The 20688-nt window shown below is 41.0% G+C and overlaps 1 protein-coding gene across 3 annotated transcripts in view; it reads right to left on the reverse strand.

The window, feature by feature from the left end:
• The window catches only part of LOC124805258 (tRNA modification GTPase GTPBP3, mitochondrial), a 137716-nt gene that overhangs the window by 96862 nt on the left and 20166 nt on the right, over positions 1-20688 (reverse strand). For 2 of the 3 annotated variants that reach the window (XM_047265768.1, XM_047265769.1), the window contains exons 2-3: positions 19606-19779; positions 16075-16194 (exon numbers count right to left, since the gene is read on the reverse strand). In XM_047265768.1, the coding sequence (XP_047121724.1) occupies positions 16075-16194; positions 19606-19779 (294 nt within the window). The remainder of the gene's footprint in view (positions 1-16074; positions 16195-19605; positions 19780-20688) is intronic. The other variant, XM_047265770.1, reaches the window with a different exon arrangement.

Raw genomic sequence — 20688 nt, forward strand, 5'->3', positions numbered from 1 at the left:
GCTAACAGAACCTGAGTCAGGCAGATTGGAAAGATGAGATGATGTGATTGAGAGTAAATCCCAATCTCCAGAATTAAGATGAACTGGTGATGATTCAGAGGATCCTAATGGGTGATGCCCCATACTATAGCAGGCCCTCATATCTGTTGTGTCATGTTGTACAGAATGCTTAACAACTTGATGTGGGGAATGCTCATGCCACCGGTCTCTTTATAACTATGACACATGCTGATTATAAATAATACAAACCACTTGCCCTCCTTAATAGTTGTAAATATCTCTTATCCTTGAACCAAGGTTAAGTAAATCTATACCACACAGATCTAAAAACTCTGAAAAGTAATTGCGACAGAAGTTACAGCTTAAACATACCACAACTAATAAACATGTGTATCATTTTTATGGGAAATTCGTTTTATATCAGTTGCTTCAGAATGACTGACTTCCACGTGAGTTTTCCATCTTTACTATAACCAGTTTTGTGTGTTGATTCCACCTGAAGTCACTTCAGATACATGCATCTAGATATTTTAAGGTTCTCATTATTTCAGTGATCCACCAGCAATCATTTAAGCAAACAATAACAGCTTACTTCCAGCATGCTGAATGATGTTTTGCTGCATGCAGCACACTTTGTCACGCACAAATAGTATCTTGCACTTAGGCATTCATACAAGCAAAATATGACCAGACTACACACATTATGGCTTTGTGGTTGGACTTATGTGGATGGCTTGACGATGGACAAAACTCAAAAACTGATCACTATTTAAATAAAAACAAACTTAGGTGCAACTCTGATGATTTTGTAATTTAACTGAAACAATAATGGGCCCTTCTGCCTATTTACACAAAGCACATTACTTTTCTTTACTGTGAGGGTCAACTGGTAGTCCCCACAGTAAGCACAGATACTCTGCAGGTCTTCTCCATTTTGCTACAATTTTTTAGCATTTGTGTGATGCTAATTATATGACGGGCACTCAATAAGTAATTTGACACATTATTTTTCTCAGCCAATTTCAGCTGAAAGAAATGTGGAATTTGTGGTGGGACATGGTGGAATATTCCTGCATCTGCCCCTATAGTTTCAGGAAGCTCTGACAAGTGGCAGCTCTATATGTAGCCTTCAAAATGGTGTCTGTAACAGACGTGTATTCCAAGCAGACAGCTGTCATTCAGTTTCTTTTGCGGAAAGCCAGAGCATCACAGATATTCGTAGGCACTTGCTGAATATCTGGAGAGACATGGGCACGAATAAACGCTTGGTGAGTCATTGAGCAAGATGTCTGTCATCATCACAAGAAAGTCGCACAAACATGTCTGATCTGCATACTGGCTGGTTCAATCAGCAGTGACTCCTGCACTGTTAGAATATACAGACACTCTCATTTGAGTTGATGGACAGATCACACAATAAAACACCTCACTGCTCAACTGGACATCTCTATTGGTAGTGCCAACACACGAGTCCACCAGTTGGGGTACTCAAAAGTGTGTGCTTACTTCGTTCCTTGCGCAACCTCACAGAAGACCATAAAGAGCAACGAAGGACCATCTGTGCACAACTGCTCGCATGTTAAAGGCCGATAGTGGCAATTTTTTGTTGAAATTCACCAAAGCTGATGAAACATGGGTTCATCACTTCAATATGGAAGCAAAGCGGCAAACTGTGGAGTGGCGCCACACTGCCTACCTCTGAAGAAAAAGTTCAAAGTTGCACCCTCAGCTGGTAAAGTCATGGCGACTGGCTTCTGGGACTCTGAAGGATTTATTCTGTGTGATGTCCTCCTCCATGGCGCATGATCAGCTCCTAAGTATATCGTGCTACCCTCAGGAAATTGAAGGAGTGACTCCACTATGTTCATCATCACAAAAATGCAAATGAACTTCTGATTCTCCATGACAACACAAGGCCTCATACAAGTCCACGTATTTGAGAGGGTATCATAAAACTTCATTGGACTGTTCTTCCCCATCCACTCTAAAACCCTGATCTTGCACCTTCCAAGATCCACCTGTTTGGCAAAATAAGGATGCACTGCACAGAAAGCAGTACGTGGATGATGGGGACGTTATTGATGCAACACAATATTGGCTCTGACATCCACCAGCAGATTTTACCATGTAAGCATAACGTCCTCCGAGCAAGGTAGCATGAGGCTGTCACACTGAATGGAAATTACGTTGAAAAACAGTGTTTTGCAGCCGAAAGAGTGGGGAATAATATGGTGTACTGGACTCCCGAATAAAACCAAATTACTTCCAGGAAAAAAAGTGTAGCATTACTTACTGAATGTTCCTTGTACAAGTTATTGTTGTTGTGGCCTTCAGTCCATAGAATGTTGGAAGCAGCTCTCCATGCTACTCTATCCTGTGCAACCTTCATCTCCAAGTACCTCCTTCTGAATCTGCTTACTGTATTTATCTCTTGGTCTCCCTCTACGATTTTTACCCTCCACACTGCCCTCTAATACTGAATTGGTGATCCCTTGACACCTCAGAACATGTCCTACCAACCGATCCCTTCTTCTAGTCAAGTTGTGCCACAAATTCCTCTTCTCCCCAGTTCTAATCAGTACCTCCACATTAGTTACATGATCTACCCGTCTAATCTTCAGCATTCTTCTGTAGCAACACATTTCAAAAGCTTCTATTCTCTTCTTGTCTAAACTATTTATTGTCCATGTATCATTTCCATACATGGCTACATTCCACACAAATACTTTTGGAAAGACTTCCTGACACTTAAATCTGTACTCAATGTTAACAAACTTCTCTTCTTCAGGAACACTTTCCTTGCCATTGGCAGTCTACATATTATATCCTCTCTACTTTGACCATCATAAGTTATTTTGCTCCCTAAACAGCAAAACTCATCTAATACTTTAAGGGTCTCATTTCCTACCCTCATTCCCTCAGCATCATCTGATTTAATTTGACAACATTCCATTATACTTGTTTTGATTTTGTTAATGTTCATCTCATATCCTCCTTTCAAGACACTATCCATTCTGTTCAAATGCTCTTCCAGGTCCTTTGCTGTCTCTGACAGAATTACAATGTCATCGGCAAACATCAATGTTTTTATTTCTTCTCCATGGATTTTAATTCCTACTCCAAATCTTTCTTTTGCTTCCTTTACTGCTTCCCCAATATATAGCTTGAATAACATCGGGGACAGGCTACAACCCTGTCTCACTCCCTTCCCAACCACTGCTTCCCTTTCATGTCCTTCGACTCTTATAACTGCCATCTGGTTTCTGTACAAATTGTAAATAGCTATTCTCTCCCCGTATTTGACCCCTGCTACCTTTAGAATTTGAAAGAGTGTAGTCCAGTCAACATCGTCAAAAGCTTTCTCTAAGTCTACAAATGTTAGAAATGTAGGTTTGCCTTTCCTGAATGTATCTTCTAAGATAAGTCATAGAGTCAGTATTGCCTCCAATGTTTCAACATTTCTATGAAATCTAAACTGATCTTCCCCAAGGTCGGCTTCTACAAGTCTTTCCATTCATCTGTAAAGAATTCGTTGTTAGTATTTTGCAGCCGTGACTTATTAAAGTGATAGTTTGATAATTTTCACACCTGTCAACTCGACTGCTTTCTTTGGGATTGGAATTATTATATTCTTCTTGAAGTCTGAGGGTATTTCACCTGCCTCATACATCTTGCTCACCAGATGGTAGAGTTTTGTCATGGCTGGCTCTCCCATAGCTATCAGTAGCTCTAATGAAATGTTGCCTACTCTCAGAGCTCTGTTTCGGCTCAGGTCTTTCAGTGCTCTGTCAAACTCTTCATGCAATATCATATCTCTGATTTCATCTTCATCTATGACCTCTTCCATCTCCATAATATTGCCCTCAAGTACATTGTCCTTGTACAGACCCTCTATATACTCCTTCCACCTTTCTGCTTTCTCTTCTTTGATTAGGACTGGGTTTCTTAGGATTGAGTTTCCATCTGAGCTCTTAATATTCATACAAGTGGTTCTCTTTTCTCCAAAGGTCCTTTTAATTTTCCTGTAGGCAGTATCTATCTTACCCCTAGTGACATATGCCTCTACATCCTTACATTTGTCCTCTAGCCATCCCTGCTTAGCCACCTTGCACTTTCTGTTGATCTCATTTTTTGAGATGTTTGTATTTCTTTTTGCCTGCTTCATTTACTACATTTTTATATTTTCTCCTTTCATCAATTAAATTCAATATCTCTTCTGTTGCACAAGGATTTCTACTAGCCCTCATCTTTTTACCAACTTGATCCTCTGCTGCCTTCACTATCTCATCTCTCAAAGCTACCCATTCTTCTTCTACTGTCTTTCTTTCCCATGTATTTGTGAAGCGTTCCCTAATGCTCTCTCTGAAACTCTTTGCAACCTCTGGTTCTTTGAGTTTATTCAGGTCCCATCTCCTTAGCTTACCGACTTTTTGCAGTTTCTTCAGTTTTAATCTACAGTTCATAAACAACAGATTGTGGTCAGAGTCCACGTCTGCCCTTAGAAATGTCTTACAATTTAAAACCTGGTTCCTAAATCTCTGTCTTACCATTATATAATCTATCAGAAACCTTCCAGTATCTCCAGGATTCTTCCACATATACAACCTTCTTTTATGATTCTTGAACCAAGTGTTAGCTATAATTAAGTTATGCTCTGTGCAAAATTCTACTAGACGGCTTCCTCTTTCATTCCTTACCCACATTCCATATTCACTTACTACTTTTCCTTCTCTTCCTTTTCATACTATCAAATTCCAGACCCCCATGACTATTAAATTTTCATCTCCCTTCACTACCTCAATAATTTCTTTTATCTCACCATACATTTCTTCAATCTCTTCATCATCTGCCAAGCTAGTTGGCATATATACTTGTACTATGTGGTAGGTACAGGCTTTGTGTCTATCTTGGCTACAACAATGCATTCACTATGCAATTTGTAGTAGCTTACCTGTGCTCCTATTTTTTTTATTCATTATTAAACCTACTCCTGCATTACCCCTAATTGATTTTGTATTTGTAACCCTGTAGTCACCTGACCAGAAGTCTTGTTCCTCCTGTCACCGAACTTCACTAATTCCCACTATATCTAACTTTAATCTATCAACTTCCCTTTTTAAGTTTTCTAACCTACCTTCCCAATTAAGAGATCTGACAGTCCACACACTGATCCGTAGAACGCCAGTTTTCTTTCTCCTGATAACGACGTCCTCCTAAGTGGTCCCCCCCCTGGAGATCTGAATGGGGGACTATTTTACCTCTGGAATATTTTACCCAAGAGGACGCCATCATCATTTAACCGTGCAATAAAGGTGAATGCCCTCTGGAAAAATTATGGCTGTGGTCTCCCCTTGCTTTCAGCTGTTTACAGTACCAGCACAGCAAGGCTGTTCTGGTTGATGTTACAAGGCCAGTTCAGTCAACCATCCAGACTGTTGCCCCTGCAACTACTGAAAAGGCTGCTGCCCCTCTTCAGGAACCACACATTTGTCTGGCCTCTCAACAGATACCCCTCTGTTGTGGTTGCACCTACAGTCCGGCTATCTGCATCGCTGAGGCACGCAAGCTTCCCCGCCAACGGCAAGGTCCATGGTTCATGGGGGGGCTTGTAAAAGTATGAGATGATATATTATTTTGGTGCTGCAAGAAAATAGGGAACACAAGTGGATGAAATGTATTCCATGGCTACAGCTGCTGAATATTGGTTTTGAGATTATGACTGAAGCAGAGTCTCTGTAAATCCAATTTGTTTATGTCATAGACTGAGTATGTTTATCTAATTTGTGGGGAAGATAATAGTAATTTTTTTCATTAACTATCCAGAAAGATGGTCTAAACATGGATCTCCACCACATAATGATCAAAATACAATGAACTACAAGGTACACAACTCTTCTTCTGCCGTTTTTTCCCCAACATTTGAGGCTTTAATTAAACAAATTGGTTATTCATGTATCATTCAAAGTATTTTCCAATACTGGCCACTACTTACTCCCATCTTTCGGGCAGTGTACGAATCCCACGTCAAAAAAATTGTTCATCTTTAGAAGTGATCCACGAATCGCTCCAATTTCTGACTTCTTCATGAGATTGGAAGTGTTGGTCAGCCAGGCCATGCACCATTGATCTAAACAGGTGATAGTCAGAGGGAGCAATGTCTGGAGAATATGGCGGATGGGGTAGGACTTCCAATTTTAACGTTTCCAAGTATGTTTTGACCTATTTTGCAACATGGGTTTGAGCGTTGTCGTGCTGCAGAATCACTTTATCGTACCTCTCGCTGTATTGCAACCGTTTGTCTTTTAACCCTTTGCACTCCGTAAGGCAGACACAGGGCAGCTCCGCGCGCTCTTATTTAAAACGCCGCCGCCTGGGTGACAGTGCACCGCAGAGATTTGCGCGGATCTCTTTGTGGAAACAATGTGGCCGCTGGCCAACAATTAGGGTATACATTAAAACAAAATGTGTGCTTTCATTCATATATTTATGTAAGCTTTTACAGTGCAAAACTTTCCATTGTGTGGTATTTTTCGTAACACTCTTCAGGGTGGAGAGCTGGGTTTCGTGAGCATGTTTCGCAGTAATACACTGTTTCACACCTGCCACCTTTCTTTTTATGTTTGAGCACAATGCACAATTCTTATGCTTGTACCCAGGAAGCTTGTTGATAATGTGCAACTTTCCATTCAAGCGTTCCTCGTCATCAGAAGTTGAACGACGTCCTCGTTTCTGTCCTTGAATTCTTTCTTCGGCAACTAATCCTCTTATAACACTTTTACAGAATGCTTTGTGAGACAGTATTGTCAAGTTGTTTTTCTCACAGTGGTTCTTGTACAGCAAATAGCTGTTAACAAGTCCTACCTCCAACAGCCAGAAGTATAGTTTTCGCCACCACTTGAGACTTTTCATTAGAAAACCGTAACTGGAAATAAAATGGTCAGATCAATCAACTCCACCCATCTTTGAAGTATAATCAATAATCACATTTGGTTTCTTTGTTTCTTCCCTTTCCTTTCTGTTTCTCCTTTCTACAAGTGACACTGAGTTATTGGCTTTTGTAGAAAACATGAGAACTGCTTGTTTATCTTGCCATGTGAGAACCATCATTTTGTTGTTGCAGAGGCATTTTATTTCGTGCTTCCTTAGACGCAGAGCTCCTTTCTTGATTGCAGCTGGAAGGTTTTTGCGATTGGCTTGAATCGTTCCTGTGAGATGCATGTTCTGTTTCAACAGCTCATCAGCTAATGCAACACTTGTATAAAAACGGCCAATGTACAAATGATATGCTGATTACCCTGTAGCATTTCTGATATTAGCTAGCAGCTGAAGAACTACTCTCTCAGAAAAATTCAAGTGTGGACAAATCAATGACTCAGTTGTTATAGCGCCAAAATAGGGTATCAAACTGCAGACATAACCATTTGATGAATCCAAAATTACATAAACTCTGAGTCTCCATTTTGTTGGTTTTTGAGGATTGTACATTTTGAATAATACACGACCCTTGAACGATACTGTAGATTCATCAGCAGCTAAATACTGATATGGTCAATAAATTTCGCGAAACCTGCCAGACAAGTAATTCAGTACATTTGTCACTTTACTCAGACGTGACTGAACCTGACTGTTGACATGTATAGCACTCGTTGGATTAGAAACATGAAGTGCCCAGAAAATTTGCATAAATCGTTGGCGACTAAAACAGTCTCGAAAGAAGTTGGATGATTGTAACCATTCTCTTGAAAAAAAGTCCTGCAAGTTCTTACAATTTTGTAATGTCATATTCAGTAGCACACCATGGAAGCATTTCATTTCTTCCGTGGTAACATATCTCCAGTCCCACCATGCAGAATGTTGTGGAAGTGGTGTCACTTTATGTATTTTTGATGTAGCGTACCTATTCGTTTCATCTGCTATTTGTTGAAATAGGTTATCCGTAAAAATTAATGGAAAGAATCCGACGGGCGATGATGGAACAGAACTACTTTCTGTTATAAAAACACACTTTGATTCATCAAAAGGAAAATCTGTGAAGTCAGTGTCAGTGTCGCTCCACATTCGCCACGAATCCTCTGCTGAATCACTAGAAACATGCACATTGTCACTGTTTTCTTTGTCATTGTCACTCGAATTGTATTGAAATGAATCACTATCATAATCAAAATCATTTTCACTCTCATTTTCACTTAGAGATTGCTCTAAAAGATCTAAAATCTCTTCCTCAGAAAGGACTGTACGTGAAGAACTAGCCATTTGGAGCATGTGGACTTGAACGTAATAATTACAATCTTTGACTTAACACAGTTGCTACTGTTCGACACCGAGTTAACACTAGTGTTCCTAGATGGCAGTACACTGCAGCAATAATGCCTAGTAGACTCAAAATACGTCTGAGAGCTTTGAAAAGTCGTGTCGAATGAGGCTCGACATCGGAATGGAAAACAAATTTTGCGATGTCGAGTGGCACTCGACATTGGAGTGGAAAGGGTTAATGCTCTGCTTAAATGCATTAATTGAATTTGATAATGAGAACCTGTGATTGTTTCACTTGGTTTTAACATACCATAATTCACAATGCCAAGCTAGTCCCACCAAATGCAGAGCATGATTTTGGAGCCGTGAATATTTGGTTTGGCCGTCAACGTGGAAGCATGGCCGGGATATCCCCATGACTTTTGCATTTAGGGTTATCGTAATGAACCCATTTTTCATCCCCAGTCACAATGCAATGCAATGCAATGCAGAAATCCCTTCTGTTTTTGCCTCTGAAGCAACTGTTCACAAGCACACGAATGCCGTTCAATGTCTCTTGGGTTTCAGCTCAGATGGGACCCAAGTTCCTTCTTTCTGAATCATGCCCATAGCCTTGAGACATTTGGAAATGGCTTGCTGTGTCACTCCCACTAATTGTGCCAATTCTTCTTGAGTTTGACGTGAGTCTTCAATCAGCAATGTCTCCATGCTGGTCTACGACATTAAAATCACCGTTCTTGAAGTGTTGAAACCCCTCACAGCACATTCTTTCACTAATAGCATTCTTACCATACATACTGGAGAGCATTCAATGAGACTCAGCCACTATTTTCTTCATACTGAAACAAAACAGTAACACCTCCCGCAAATGACGAGAATTAGGCTCGTAAACTGACATTTTCAATCAAGAACAATCGGCTAATGTTTGAGGTGCAAGCTAACTGCCTGATGTCTGCGACCTGTTTCTTTTGACTGCCACCTATCAGCAAATGGTGGAAGCAAAGTTGTACACCTTGTACATTCACAAGTTAAATGCTTGCAGCATCGTAATGCAAAATGCTTGCCTTTAAGTTGCAGACAATGTTATTCAACATTTGGCAAGCATTCAGCTACCAGAGCACTGCGATTTTTTTTCTGTTCTTTTTTTTTTCTCCATAATTTGAAATAAGACCTACCAGACAAAAAGTTGAGTGAAACATCAGAAGTACTTCTTAAGGAGGCAAAATAGATCCCATGGTAATGCAAGATGGCAAGCTTTCACCTGTCTTTTAGGAATGACAGCTGTTCTTGGGCAAACTCATTCAACTCAAAGAATACTGACCATATAATGCAGGATACTGTATATCTCATTAGTGAAATACGGTTATTGGGATTTAGTCCATGATTCTTAAATATATTTTTACGGGCCACATTTAGTCTCCCAAAGTAGGGCACACATTTTATAGTCTATGGAGATGGATTATCCAATATTTTTTGTGACAAGAACCAAATTGTTTGAAACCTTCAGTGATAAACTATCTATCAGTAAAGGGTTGCAATCATCTGATTTCTGAAACCACAAAATTTGAAGAATCTAGGTACCCATCTTGACAGCCTTCAACCACGTCTACCATAGCAGAAGATCTGGTGTTAGACAGAAGATTATGCATAAGAGCTCAGTTTCCATTTTTAAGAAACAACCATACTGTACAAAATATCTGTCAGTTTTTTCCTACCAGTTTTTTCTTCTAACTGTATCATCCTTGTGGAAAATCTGGGATAGAATAACAACAATATGTTGATGAAACAAAGTAATTACAGACATTGGTTGCAAGTGGGCATTGATTTACATCAATGGGGAAGTTGAAAATTAGTGCCAGACTGGGATTACTCGGGTCTCCTGCTTACTAGGCAGATGCTCTGCCTAGTTTTCCGTGGACTAACTTAGCACGCCTCTCACCACACCCAAATTCTCAACTTGTCCACACACTAAGAATGTAGTGCCCCTTGCCCCTTATCTTCATTACTCGCAGTGTTTCACTGATTTTCATGAGTTCAAGCCTAATGTGCACTGCACTGCACTGAAGAGATCATTGACCATCCTCAACACACACACACACACACACACACACACACACACACACACAAACAAACTTCTGGAAAATGACAAACGAACACCAAGAATTGATTGCCCCCAGTAGATGGAAATTTTATTCATACATTCTTGAGGACATATACAACAAACAATCACACAGACAGAGCCATATGCACATGTGTACAGCCAACAGTGTGTGCATAATGTCAGTGCTAGTACCGTGTATACCCTCCTTTGCAGCAATGCAGGCTGCAGTTCTCCCATGAAGACGATCAGAAAGGTGTTGAACAAAGTATTGCAGAATGGCCCGCCATGCAGTTTCCGCATGGTACATCAGATGGGCCAGAGTTTGTGCCAGACGTGCACACCTCACAAGATGTCATTTCATTCATTTCATCACCTTGTCAGTCCATGAATGGTAGCATGATGGGTTGGATGATGGTTTGCATGTAATGTGCACCGTTCAATGTTCCCTCAATGATCACCAGAGGAGTATGGCCAGTGTAGGATACTGCTCCCCACAGCATGATTACAGGTGTTGGCTCTTTGTACTTCTGTCATATACACTCGTCATTTGAGCTCTCATCTGCATGACACCACACACGCATACGACCATCATTGGCACCAAAGCAGAAGTGACTCTAATCACTGAAGATGACACGTCTCCATTCATTATTCCATAAACGCCTATCGTGACACCACTGGAGGCAGGCTGAACGATGTTGCAGTGCGAGTGGAAAATGCCCTAATGGTGTGCGGAACCGTAGCCCTGCTTGATGGAGACAGTTGTGAATGGTTCTCGCTATACCCCTGGAGCAACAGTGTCCCTAAGTTGTTGTGAAGTGACAGTGTGGCACAGTACGGCACTTCATAGTATGCGACAGTCTCAGCATGCATCTGCGAGTTTCCACTGTCTGGACCCACTGACCACTGGCAACAACATTGATGCACTGTGGAGACCTCAAGCCCCATGCATTGTGCACTTCTGCAGTACATCACCTGCCTTCTTGCAGGCCCACTATACGCCCTCGCTCAAACTCCATCAGTTGAACAAATGGTTCATGTACACACCGTCGCAGCATGCTAACAATGTTGTAGACACAGACAGAGCTCCGTATGCCATGGGAAACTGGCTGCCACTGGCTCTGGTGGTGTGTTGACAGCACTGTATGTTTGATCATTGCGTGCACCGCCATCTTATAGTGTCCAGTGTAAGTATGGTGAGTCTTATTCACTTGCATCAATGTGTTCATTTTTCGATGACTCAGTGGTCAGAAAACTGAGGTGTGTTTGTTTGTCTGTTTGGACACACTAATCACAGGAAGTCCAGGTTAGGATATTAACTATTATGGAAAGGATAGATTGCTACTCACCATAATGGTGACACATTGAGTTGCAGACAGGCACAACAAAATGCATGTTACACACTTGGCTTTCTTCAGAAAAGAGAGGAAGACACATTCACACAAGCAGGCACACCTCATGTACACGACTGCTGCCTCTGGCTGCTTTAGTCAGACCGCCAGTGTGGAACAGTCTTTTCATTGTGCTTGTCTGCAACTCAATATGTCATCTGTACAATGAGTAGCAAATTTACCTTTTTCACAGATGCTAATTTCCAAACCATTAGAGTAATTTTTATGCACTTTCCACAAGTAACTTGAGCACAGTTTGGGGCAACATATATGCTTTATTTCATTAAAATCAGATCATGAAAAAAAATATAGAAAAAGTAGATATTCTGATTTAAAGTTTTACAATTCTACTCAGATTAGTAGTTTGGATGTTTACCTTAGTGATGGTGCTGTTAGTTTTTTTCACCTCAGTGACAGAAGTATTTTCAGGAGTTTACATTAGTGACAGAATGAAATGTTACAATCTCATCTTTACGAATACTAACAGACATTGAATTTTCTTGATTAGGGTATATGGATTTACTGGTTTTGCTTTGTGCATTAAAAACTTAATGAAACTGCTTTGCTTCTTTTGAAAGGTTTCATTTATATTTCACTTCTCAGCTAGGGAGAACACATTCATTGACCCAGTGATCCTACAAACGTTCTGATTTTACCAGCTGGGGTAGAAAACCTTAAAAAGTGACGTATGCATAGGCCATTCTCTAAATGCCATTGTGAAACATGAGTGTATAGCTATTTACAAAATATTATGAATATTCTGTTGTATTAGTCATGAATTCCTAGAACTGATCCTAAGCTTCTCTCCCTCTTTCAAGATCTACAAACTTTTTACTGCGGCTGTCATATCACTGCTGCCTTAAAAATATGTCTACTCCAGAACCTTCAATGTTAGACTCACCAAATACCTGTCTCCTGACACATGATGCTCTCCCTGATTCTCCTTCTGATTTCACGCCAAAACTTTCTTATTCCCTCCAGAACTTCACTATTTAAACACTCTACATATGTCAGTTACCAAAAAGCCATTACTATTACTACTTCTCATTAAATATACTGAGTGATCAAAAAGTCAGTATAAATCTGAAAACTGAATAAATCACGGAATAATGTAGATAGAGAGGTAGAAATTGACACACATGCTTGGAAGCACATGGGGTTTTACTAGTACCAAAAAAATACAAAAGTTCAAAAAATGTCCAACGGATGGTGCTTCATCTGATCAGAATAGCAATAATTAGCATAACAAAGTAAGACAAAGCAAAGATGATGTTCTTTACAGGAAATGCTCAATATGTCCACCATCATTCCTCAACAATAGCTGTAGCTGAGGAATAATGTTGTGAACAGTGCTGTAAAGCATGTCCAGAGTTATGGTGAGGCATTGGTGTTGGATGTTGTATTTCAGCATCCCTAAAGACGTCGGTCGATCACGATACACTTGCGACTTCAGGTAACCACAAAGCCAATAATCGCATGGACTGAGGTCTGGGGACCTGGGAGGCCAAGCATGACAAAAGTGGTAGCTGAGCACACGATCATCACCAAGTGGCGCGTGCAAGAGATCTTTCACGCGTCTAGCAATATGGGGTGGAGCGCCATCCTGCATAAACATTGTACGTTTCAGCAGGTGTTTATCAGCCAGGCTGGGGATGATGCGATTCTGTAACATATCGGCGTACCTCTCACCCATCACGGTAGCAGTTACGGTACAAAACCAGAATCACGCATTTCCTCGAAGAAAAAAGGCCCGATAATGGTAGATGTGGTAAATCCAACCCATACCGTGACTTTCTCGTCGTGCAATGGAGTTTCCATGACAGTTCTAGGATTTTCGGTAGCCCAAATTCTGCAGTTGTGGGCATTGACAGACCCTCGGAGCGTGAAATGAGCTTCGTCAGTCCACAAAACACTACTCAACCAATTGTCATCTTCCGCCATCTTTTGAAATGTCCACACCGCAAATGCCCTTTGCTTCACTAAATCGCCAGGTAACAGTTCATGATGCCGATGGATTTTGTACGGATAGCATCGGAGGGTACGCCTAAGTGCCAACCAAACAGTAGTGTATGGAATGCCGGTGCGACGTGCGACTGTACGAGCACTGACTTCCCCGTACATAGATGAACCCGCTACAGTCTCCATTTCTTCCTGAATTGCCTCAGCAGCATTACGCCTTGTGCTCGGTCGGCCACTACGGGGTCTATCGTCTAAACAACCCGTGGCTTTGAACTTCGAAATCGTTCTCGCTACAGCTGCATTTGTCAATGGACCTTTACCCGTTCGAATCCCCTTCCTATGGCGATAGGATCATAACGCTGAACTAGCACATTCCCAATTCTGATAATACACCTTCACTAAAAGTGCCTTTTCAGGTAATATCAACATGCTGTGACTGCTGGCGCATCTGATTCTCTCTCTCATTACAGCTCCTTTTATATACAATTGTCATGAGCAGTCACTGACATTTTGCTGACCAGCGCCATCTGTTGGACATTTTGTGAACTTTTTTTTTTTTTTTTTTTTTTTGTTCTAATCAAACCCAATGTCATTCCAAGCATGTGTGTCAATTTTTACCTCTCTATCTACATTATTCCGTGATTTATTAAGTTTTCAAATTTATACTGACTTTTTGATCACCCGTTAGATAATGTATTACATAAAATGACTATACCAGGTGTAACTACATTCCATTTATAGATGTTGAAGACTTGTAGTTGGCGCCAAGATGGTTGAATTTAGCATAGGAACTCATATTTAGAGAAGTGCTGTTTAACTGTACATGCAAAATATCACAAACACATGTTCAGATCTTTTGCGGCACTGACTAGACCATTATGTATGTCATTTATTGATCATCTGACGTTCCATGTCCACCACACCTTTGTTTACATTTGTGATCTGACCTGAGAGGAGTCTACTTGCTATTGTGCTTGTAGTCTTCCTCATACTGTACGACAGTACAGCAGTAATCAATTGTTGAAGTACAGATTACAAGCTGTTCATACAATTCACTGTTAGCGTGTTGCTGTTGACCATGGTGAATTACATATCTGCAGAATATGCTGATATGATGTTATCGTAAGGTGAAGCTCAGTGCAATGAGAGGGCTGCTTGCCAATTATATGCATAGCATTTTCCACATCACCAGGCACCTTTGAACTCATTCTTTGCTACAGTGTAACAGCAGGCCTCAGAAATGGGTGCATTCACCACCAGCAGGGCCAACAATGGTGCTCCACACACCTGAGTTTGAAGGGGTTGTGCTCTATGCTGTGGTGGAGGACCTGATGGCTACGACAAGAAACGTAGCAGGTAGACTGAATGTGGATCACCAAATTGTTTGGTGCATTTATGCATGAGCACCAGCACCCAACCCTAGAACGTAAAGGCAATGCAGCCACGGGATTTTGCTTCATGAGCCAATTTCTGCAGGTCGTTCTTGCAACACTGAGTGGATGAACCTGACTTCCGATGGGGGATCTTTTTCACAGATGAAGCCAAGTTCACCAGGGAAGGTATTCTCACTTCCCACAACAGTTGTGCGGGCTGATAAAAACATGTGTGTTGTGTGCCTGAATGGGTTTCAGGAACAACGCGATCTGACATTCGGGCAGGGTTCCTGGATGGACACATGACTGGACCATACCTTCCTCCACCATATCTCACTGGTGCCATGTACTTGCGGTTCCTTGATGGTGTATTACATGGAATCCAAGAAGATGTTCTACTGCATGGACATCAAAGCGTGTGATTCCAGCATGAAGGCGCACCACCTCATTTTTCATAAGCTGTCTGAGATCATTTGGACCAACAATTTGGGCAACAGTAGATAGGTTCTGGTGGCCTGATTGCTTGGCCTAGACATTTGCCCAACTTGAACCTGCTAGACTAACCTAAATCCTTGATTTATGAACCTCTGTAGCATTTGTGGAAGACTGTGGGCACGAGTTATGGCTGTGGTGGATGCTGGAGGACCAGTGACCGGTGACTGCATGTACCAGTAGACAGTACAGATGTACCATATCTGTGCTGATGTTGGTGGTCATCGCATCGAGCCCTATTGGTCAGTGGATCCAGATGACAAGCAACAGGAGTCAGAGAGCAACGTGTGTTGTGGTACTGTGCACGGAGCAGGAAATTGTACTTTTCTGGACATGAGCTCCTATGCTGAAATAAGAGTCTTGGTCCTCACTACATGTCCTTAAGTTACACACTATTTAAAAGTTGTATTGACATTCAAATGACATTTATAAACATAACTGTTACTACTAAACAACTGATCCATAACAGTTACTTATAGGTAGTTATCAGTGAGGAGAGTATTTTTACCTGCTTCTGCTGGACGAAAGCCAGGGATTTCAGAGAGTGCATTAAAAATAGCAGCAACTACAGCTGGTCCTCCATGTACTTGCAACTCACATGAGTCTTCACCTGTGAAGCTTCGTGGTCCTTCGAACAGAGAGATATATCAGATTAACAATGAGCTCAACTGAACATATTACGACAACAATAATAAGGAGACACTGCAATGAATTTTAATGTCTGAAACAATGAGTGAGAGACAACAAAAACCAGTAAAACTTAAAGAATAGAATCAGTATTTATCATTACACTGAGCTGTCAGCATTTTACTGTTGACAGTGATTCAAGACCACTACAAAAGTGAGATTAGGATGGAAGCTATTGCTTTGCGTGTAAGAGGTGATGCTGTCAAAGCATCTGTATACTGCGTATATAAATTGGGTTCACAAGGGGTTGAGTTGAGTTGTTTGGGGGAAGAGACCAAACAGCGAGGTCATCGGTCTCATCAGATCAGGGAAGGATGGGGAAGGAAGTCGGCCGTGCCCTTTCAAAGGAACCATCCTGGCATTTGCCTGGAGCGATTTTAGGGAAATCACGGAAAACCTAAATCAGGATGGCCGAACGCGGGATTGAACTGTCGTCCTCCCGAATGCGAGTCCAGTGTGTGCTTCACAAGGGGCAGACATACCCGCTGCTGAGGTCAAGATACCCGAGTCTCTCAGACAGTACGTGCAATGCTTGTGCTGAGGGATTTCTGCCCCCACTTTTGACTACTTGTCATCAAATATGGTTAAATGTTACCTCTCAAACATATATCTACAGTTAGTTTATGCCTGTTGCTATCACATGTGAGATAAGGTTGTCTACAGACAACTTCAGATACAAATGTTGTTTGAGCTGCTCAGGGGCTTCATTAGAGACCCAAACAGTGCTTGGATACCATTTGATCAAGACATCTCATATGATTATCCCAGTGCTTGCATGCTGTCCTGTTGCACTTGCATTGGTGAGATTTCTCTCACTGCATTTAATTAGTTACTGCCCAGGATATGCACATGTTACCCATACCAAATGTCTTTACTGTCAATGTACATCTGTTACTTACATGTATGGGATTCTGGAGTCTACAGATAATTTTAATAGTAAATACTGTGTGATCTGCCCAGAGCATTTGTTGCAGCAGCTAAAGGCACTAGGTTACTTGTGAACGCTACAACATGAGTGGCCCAACAACTCAAGCAACTGCCCTATTGTTCACATTGAGAGAGAAGATAGCTGGGATACCCAAGCTGACTGAATGATATCAATTAACCATTAACTTACCAAACTACAATGGAAAGCCAGTCACACTCAGAGGTAGCTAAGTGGTTAACACATATCCATACGTAGTGATGTACCTCCACTCACGAAAGGCACGACTTCAGAGATCGTGCATTCATACAATTCATACGCCCACTTATAGAGGCACCCTGGGTTGGCCCCCTGGCACGCTCTGGTGAATTGCCAAGGTAATAGTATTATTTAAGCAATCACAAATGAGTGCTTAGCCAATTCTTTAACCAGTATTAATGTTGTCCAGTCAATTTTTTCAGTGTTACACACAACCTGTATCTTATGTGTTGCTCTATAAATTAATACATTTCATAAATCATGTTTGTTCTTGCTGTAGCAAACTTGGTGAGGAGTGAGGTGTATGTTTTCTCCACGTGTTACCATGTGAGTGCTAAGTTACCCAACAAACATCTTAATGGAAGAAGTGCTCTAACTTATCATTGCCCAGCAGCAAGCTTTCATGGAACAACGGCAGATTCTCACCACCTGTGGCCTTTGTGTGTTCAAGGCAGGTTACTCTCCCTTCAGTGTACCTGCCATCCTTTCTGGCATGTGATGAATCTGCTGAAGATTGGGGCTCCTACAGTTACGCCATCATTTCCAGGTTTTTCGTGTGGGCAGTGCAAACCTATGTCAGCTTTCTTTCTTTCCTGGCTTTTGCTGCGCATTTATCAGCTGTTGTGCCAACTTGCGCCTTTGCAAGACCTGACCAGCTTATCATTTGATGAAATGCCAAAGCTACTCTGAACCTATTACTGTGATAGAACACAGCATTCTGAAAAGTGTAGAATTTTACCACTGCCAGAAACACCCAAACCACCTTACAAAGATTGGGCTACAGAATTACATAGGTTGAGCCGTTGTACTCACCACAAATCCCATGCTGATCACATGGTGTGCGATTATGTTATTCATATGGCCCCAGATAGGGAAGTATGCAAAAATGCACTTCAATCTGAGAATCAAATGCTTATGGAAGAGCTTAATGTAGCACAGTCCTTTGAAGTGTCATAGGCCGTGGGCGATCAGATTGCTTCGTGGAGAGAGATATTGGAAGCTGCTCAGTTGATCCATGTTCGGAACACTGCACCTGTTCAGGATGATGGGGAAGCCATCACAGCAGTACAACCTTTGACTCAACATCACATGGGGCAACATTGGTTATGGCCACACCAGCAACAGGCTGCATCACAACAGTGGCTGCATGCCCTCCCTTCTGTCTTGCCCATACTGCTTTGTCCAACATGAGCGCACTGCTTGCCCTAAGTTTGGGTTGTTTGCAACAAGTGTCAAGAGAAAGGCCACACTGCATCACTGTGTAACATCTCTTCAAACATGGTGGACACAGTAGCACTGATGGACACAAACTCTACAATTACTGTCTCCTGGAACAAATTGTTTATTGACTTGGCTGTGTTTCATAAACTGCTAAAAATGCAAGTGGACACAATAGCTGCAATGACATTAGTAAACACACAAATGTACATGGACTTGGACTCCTCTCCTCTCCCATGGGTTTCATGGAAGTTGGTTAGCTACAATAAGCAGCAGGTTCCAATCCTAGGTCGGTTCTCCACTCCTGTCTCTTACAAATCTGTTGTTCGCTTTCTCACCTTCCTTGTTGTGGATCATTCCCATACCGCAGACCTGTTCAGGTGTAATGTTCACATTAGTGTTCATTTGCTAGAAATAATTCTGTCAATTTCTCAATATTTTGGATGATAATCAGTTTTTGGAAAAACAATGATTAATCATATGATGCAGTGCCGTTACAAGCAAGTTTGATGTGTCTTCTTAAAATATACATCTTTATATGTGTATAAACTTTAGTTTTTATTTATTTTAGTAAAGCGATGCAGTCACATATGCAGAATATTTTCTTTTTGTCTACTGTTCCATTTTTATCCTAATTTTTCGCAAATGTCCCTTTTTTTCATGTGGAAAATCTGGTCACCCTATTATATACTCAGTTTAGAAGTCTCCTTAAATGTCACAGGCAAGCAATGTGGTCAGAAGTATGTGTAACAGTCTGTGCAATGCATTGCAGGATGGAATGTTTGCATAGAGTATACTAATGCATATAGTGGTGTACTGACCAATGGAGGATTGTTAGTTTAATGGACAATATCTTCCTATTCCCACACACACATCTCATATGGATTCACAATGATACAGCAGGAAAGTTTGCAATGTTTATAAATGATGAAAAGAAAATTCTTTGATTACCTGGAAACCATATGACAAGACCTCTGTCAAGCATTTCCTTTGTCACTGGATCCCAAATTTTTCGGAGTGTTGCAAGACGAGGTTTTGGATCCGAAAGACCAGCCATTTTGTGGCAAACTTCTTTTGCCTTGGGTCCTGACACACGCACTACAGCTACTCCACATTTCCCATGACCTGGGAGAAGAGCAGTTTCAGTTGTAAAGATATAATAATGAGGATTAATAACAAAGAAAGATGTGCTCCTATTTAACTGGCAATTCAGCATTATAGCTAGACACACACAATGCTGGTAACTCAGTGTTAACCATAGGCCTGTAATATAAAAAACTGAAGTTTTTTTTAATGTTGTCATGCGTTTACTATTGAATTTAAAGCCATAAATAACTTTACAAGGAAATGCTTAAGATATCTGCATTATCAGTTTAAGGAACAGAGCAAAATGCTCTATGGAGGAAAGGACATTGTGAACCCACAGAATTTGTGCAGTGTGTAAAACCAGAAGTGAAACATTGCAAAAAATTGGTTACTGCCTTGCTTTGGTCACCTTGCCTTGGTCACATGACCTCAGTGAGCAAACACTGTTTTATATTTTGGAACATTACACAGCCTGTCTTATACAAATACATTAGGTTTCTTTGTTGAAACAGATTGTTATGTTAGATGAAGATATACTAAATTACAACAATGTAAACTACATTTATTTGAGATTGTCTTCAGTACTGTCAAACAGAAAAAAACTGTGATTTCTGTAAAAGGAAATTCTTTTACTAGTACATAAGAAAGTTTTATTTTTTATTTATTTATTTTTTTTTTGAGGGGGGGGGAGGATGGTAACTGAGCACATGCAATGGGAAACTTGCAATGAATCAAGCATTACATGGGTGTGAAAGTTATTGCAGCAGTACACAATTTTTCTGTTTAGGGTCCAAGGCTATGATTTAATACTGTGATACAGTGAAAATGACGCGCTGAACATAGTACATCCACATAATTAGTTGGATATAAAAATAAGTATGTGGAACAACATGACCGAGACACTCAAATAGTATACACCAGGAGGAGGAATGAGGAAAGTTTAGAAGA

The sequence above is a fragment of the Schistocerca piceifrons genome, chromosome 7 (assembly GCF_021461385.2).
Source record: "Schistocerca piceifrons isolate TAMUIC-IGC-003096 chromosome 7, iqSchPice1.1, whole genome shotgun sequence".
Lineage (NCBI taxonomy): Eukaryota > Metazoa > Arthropoda > Insecta > Orthoptera > Acrididae > Schistocerca > Schistocerca piceifrons.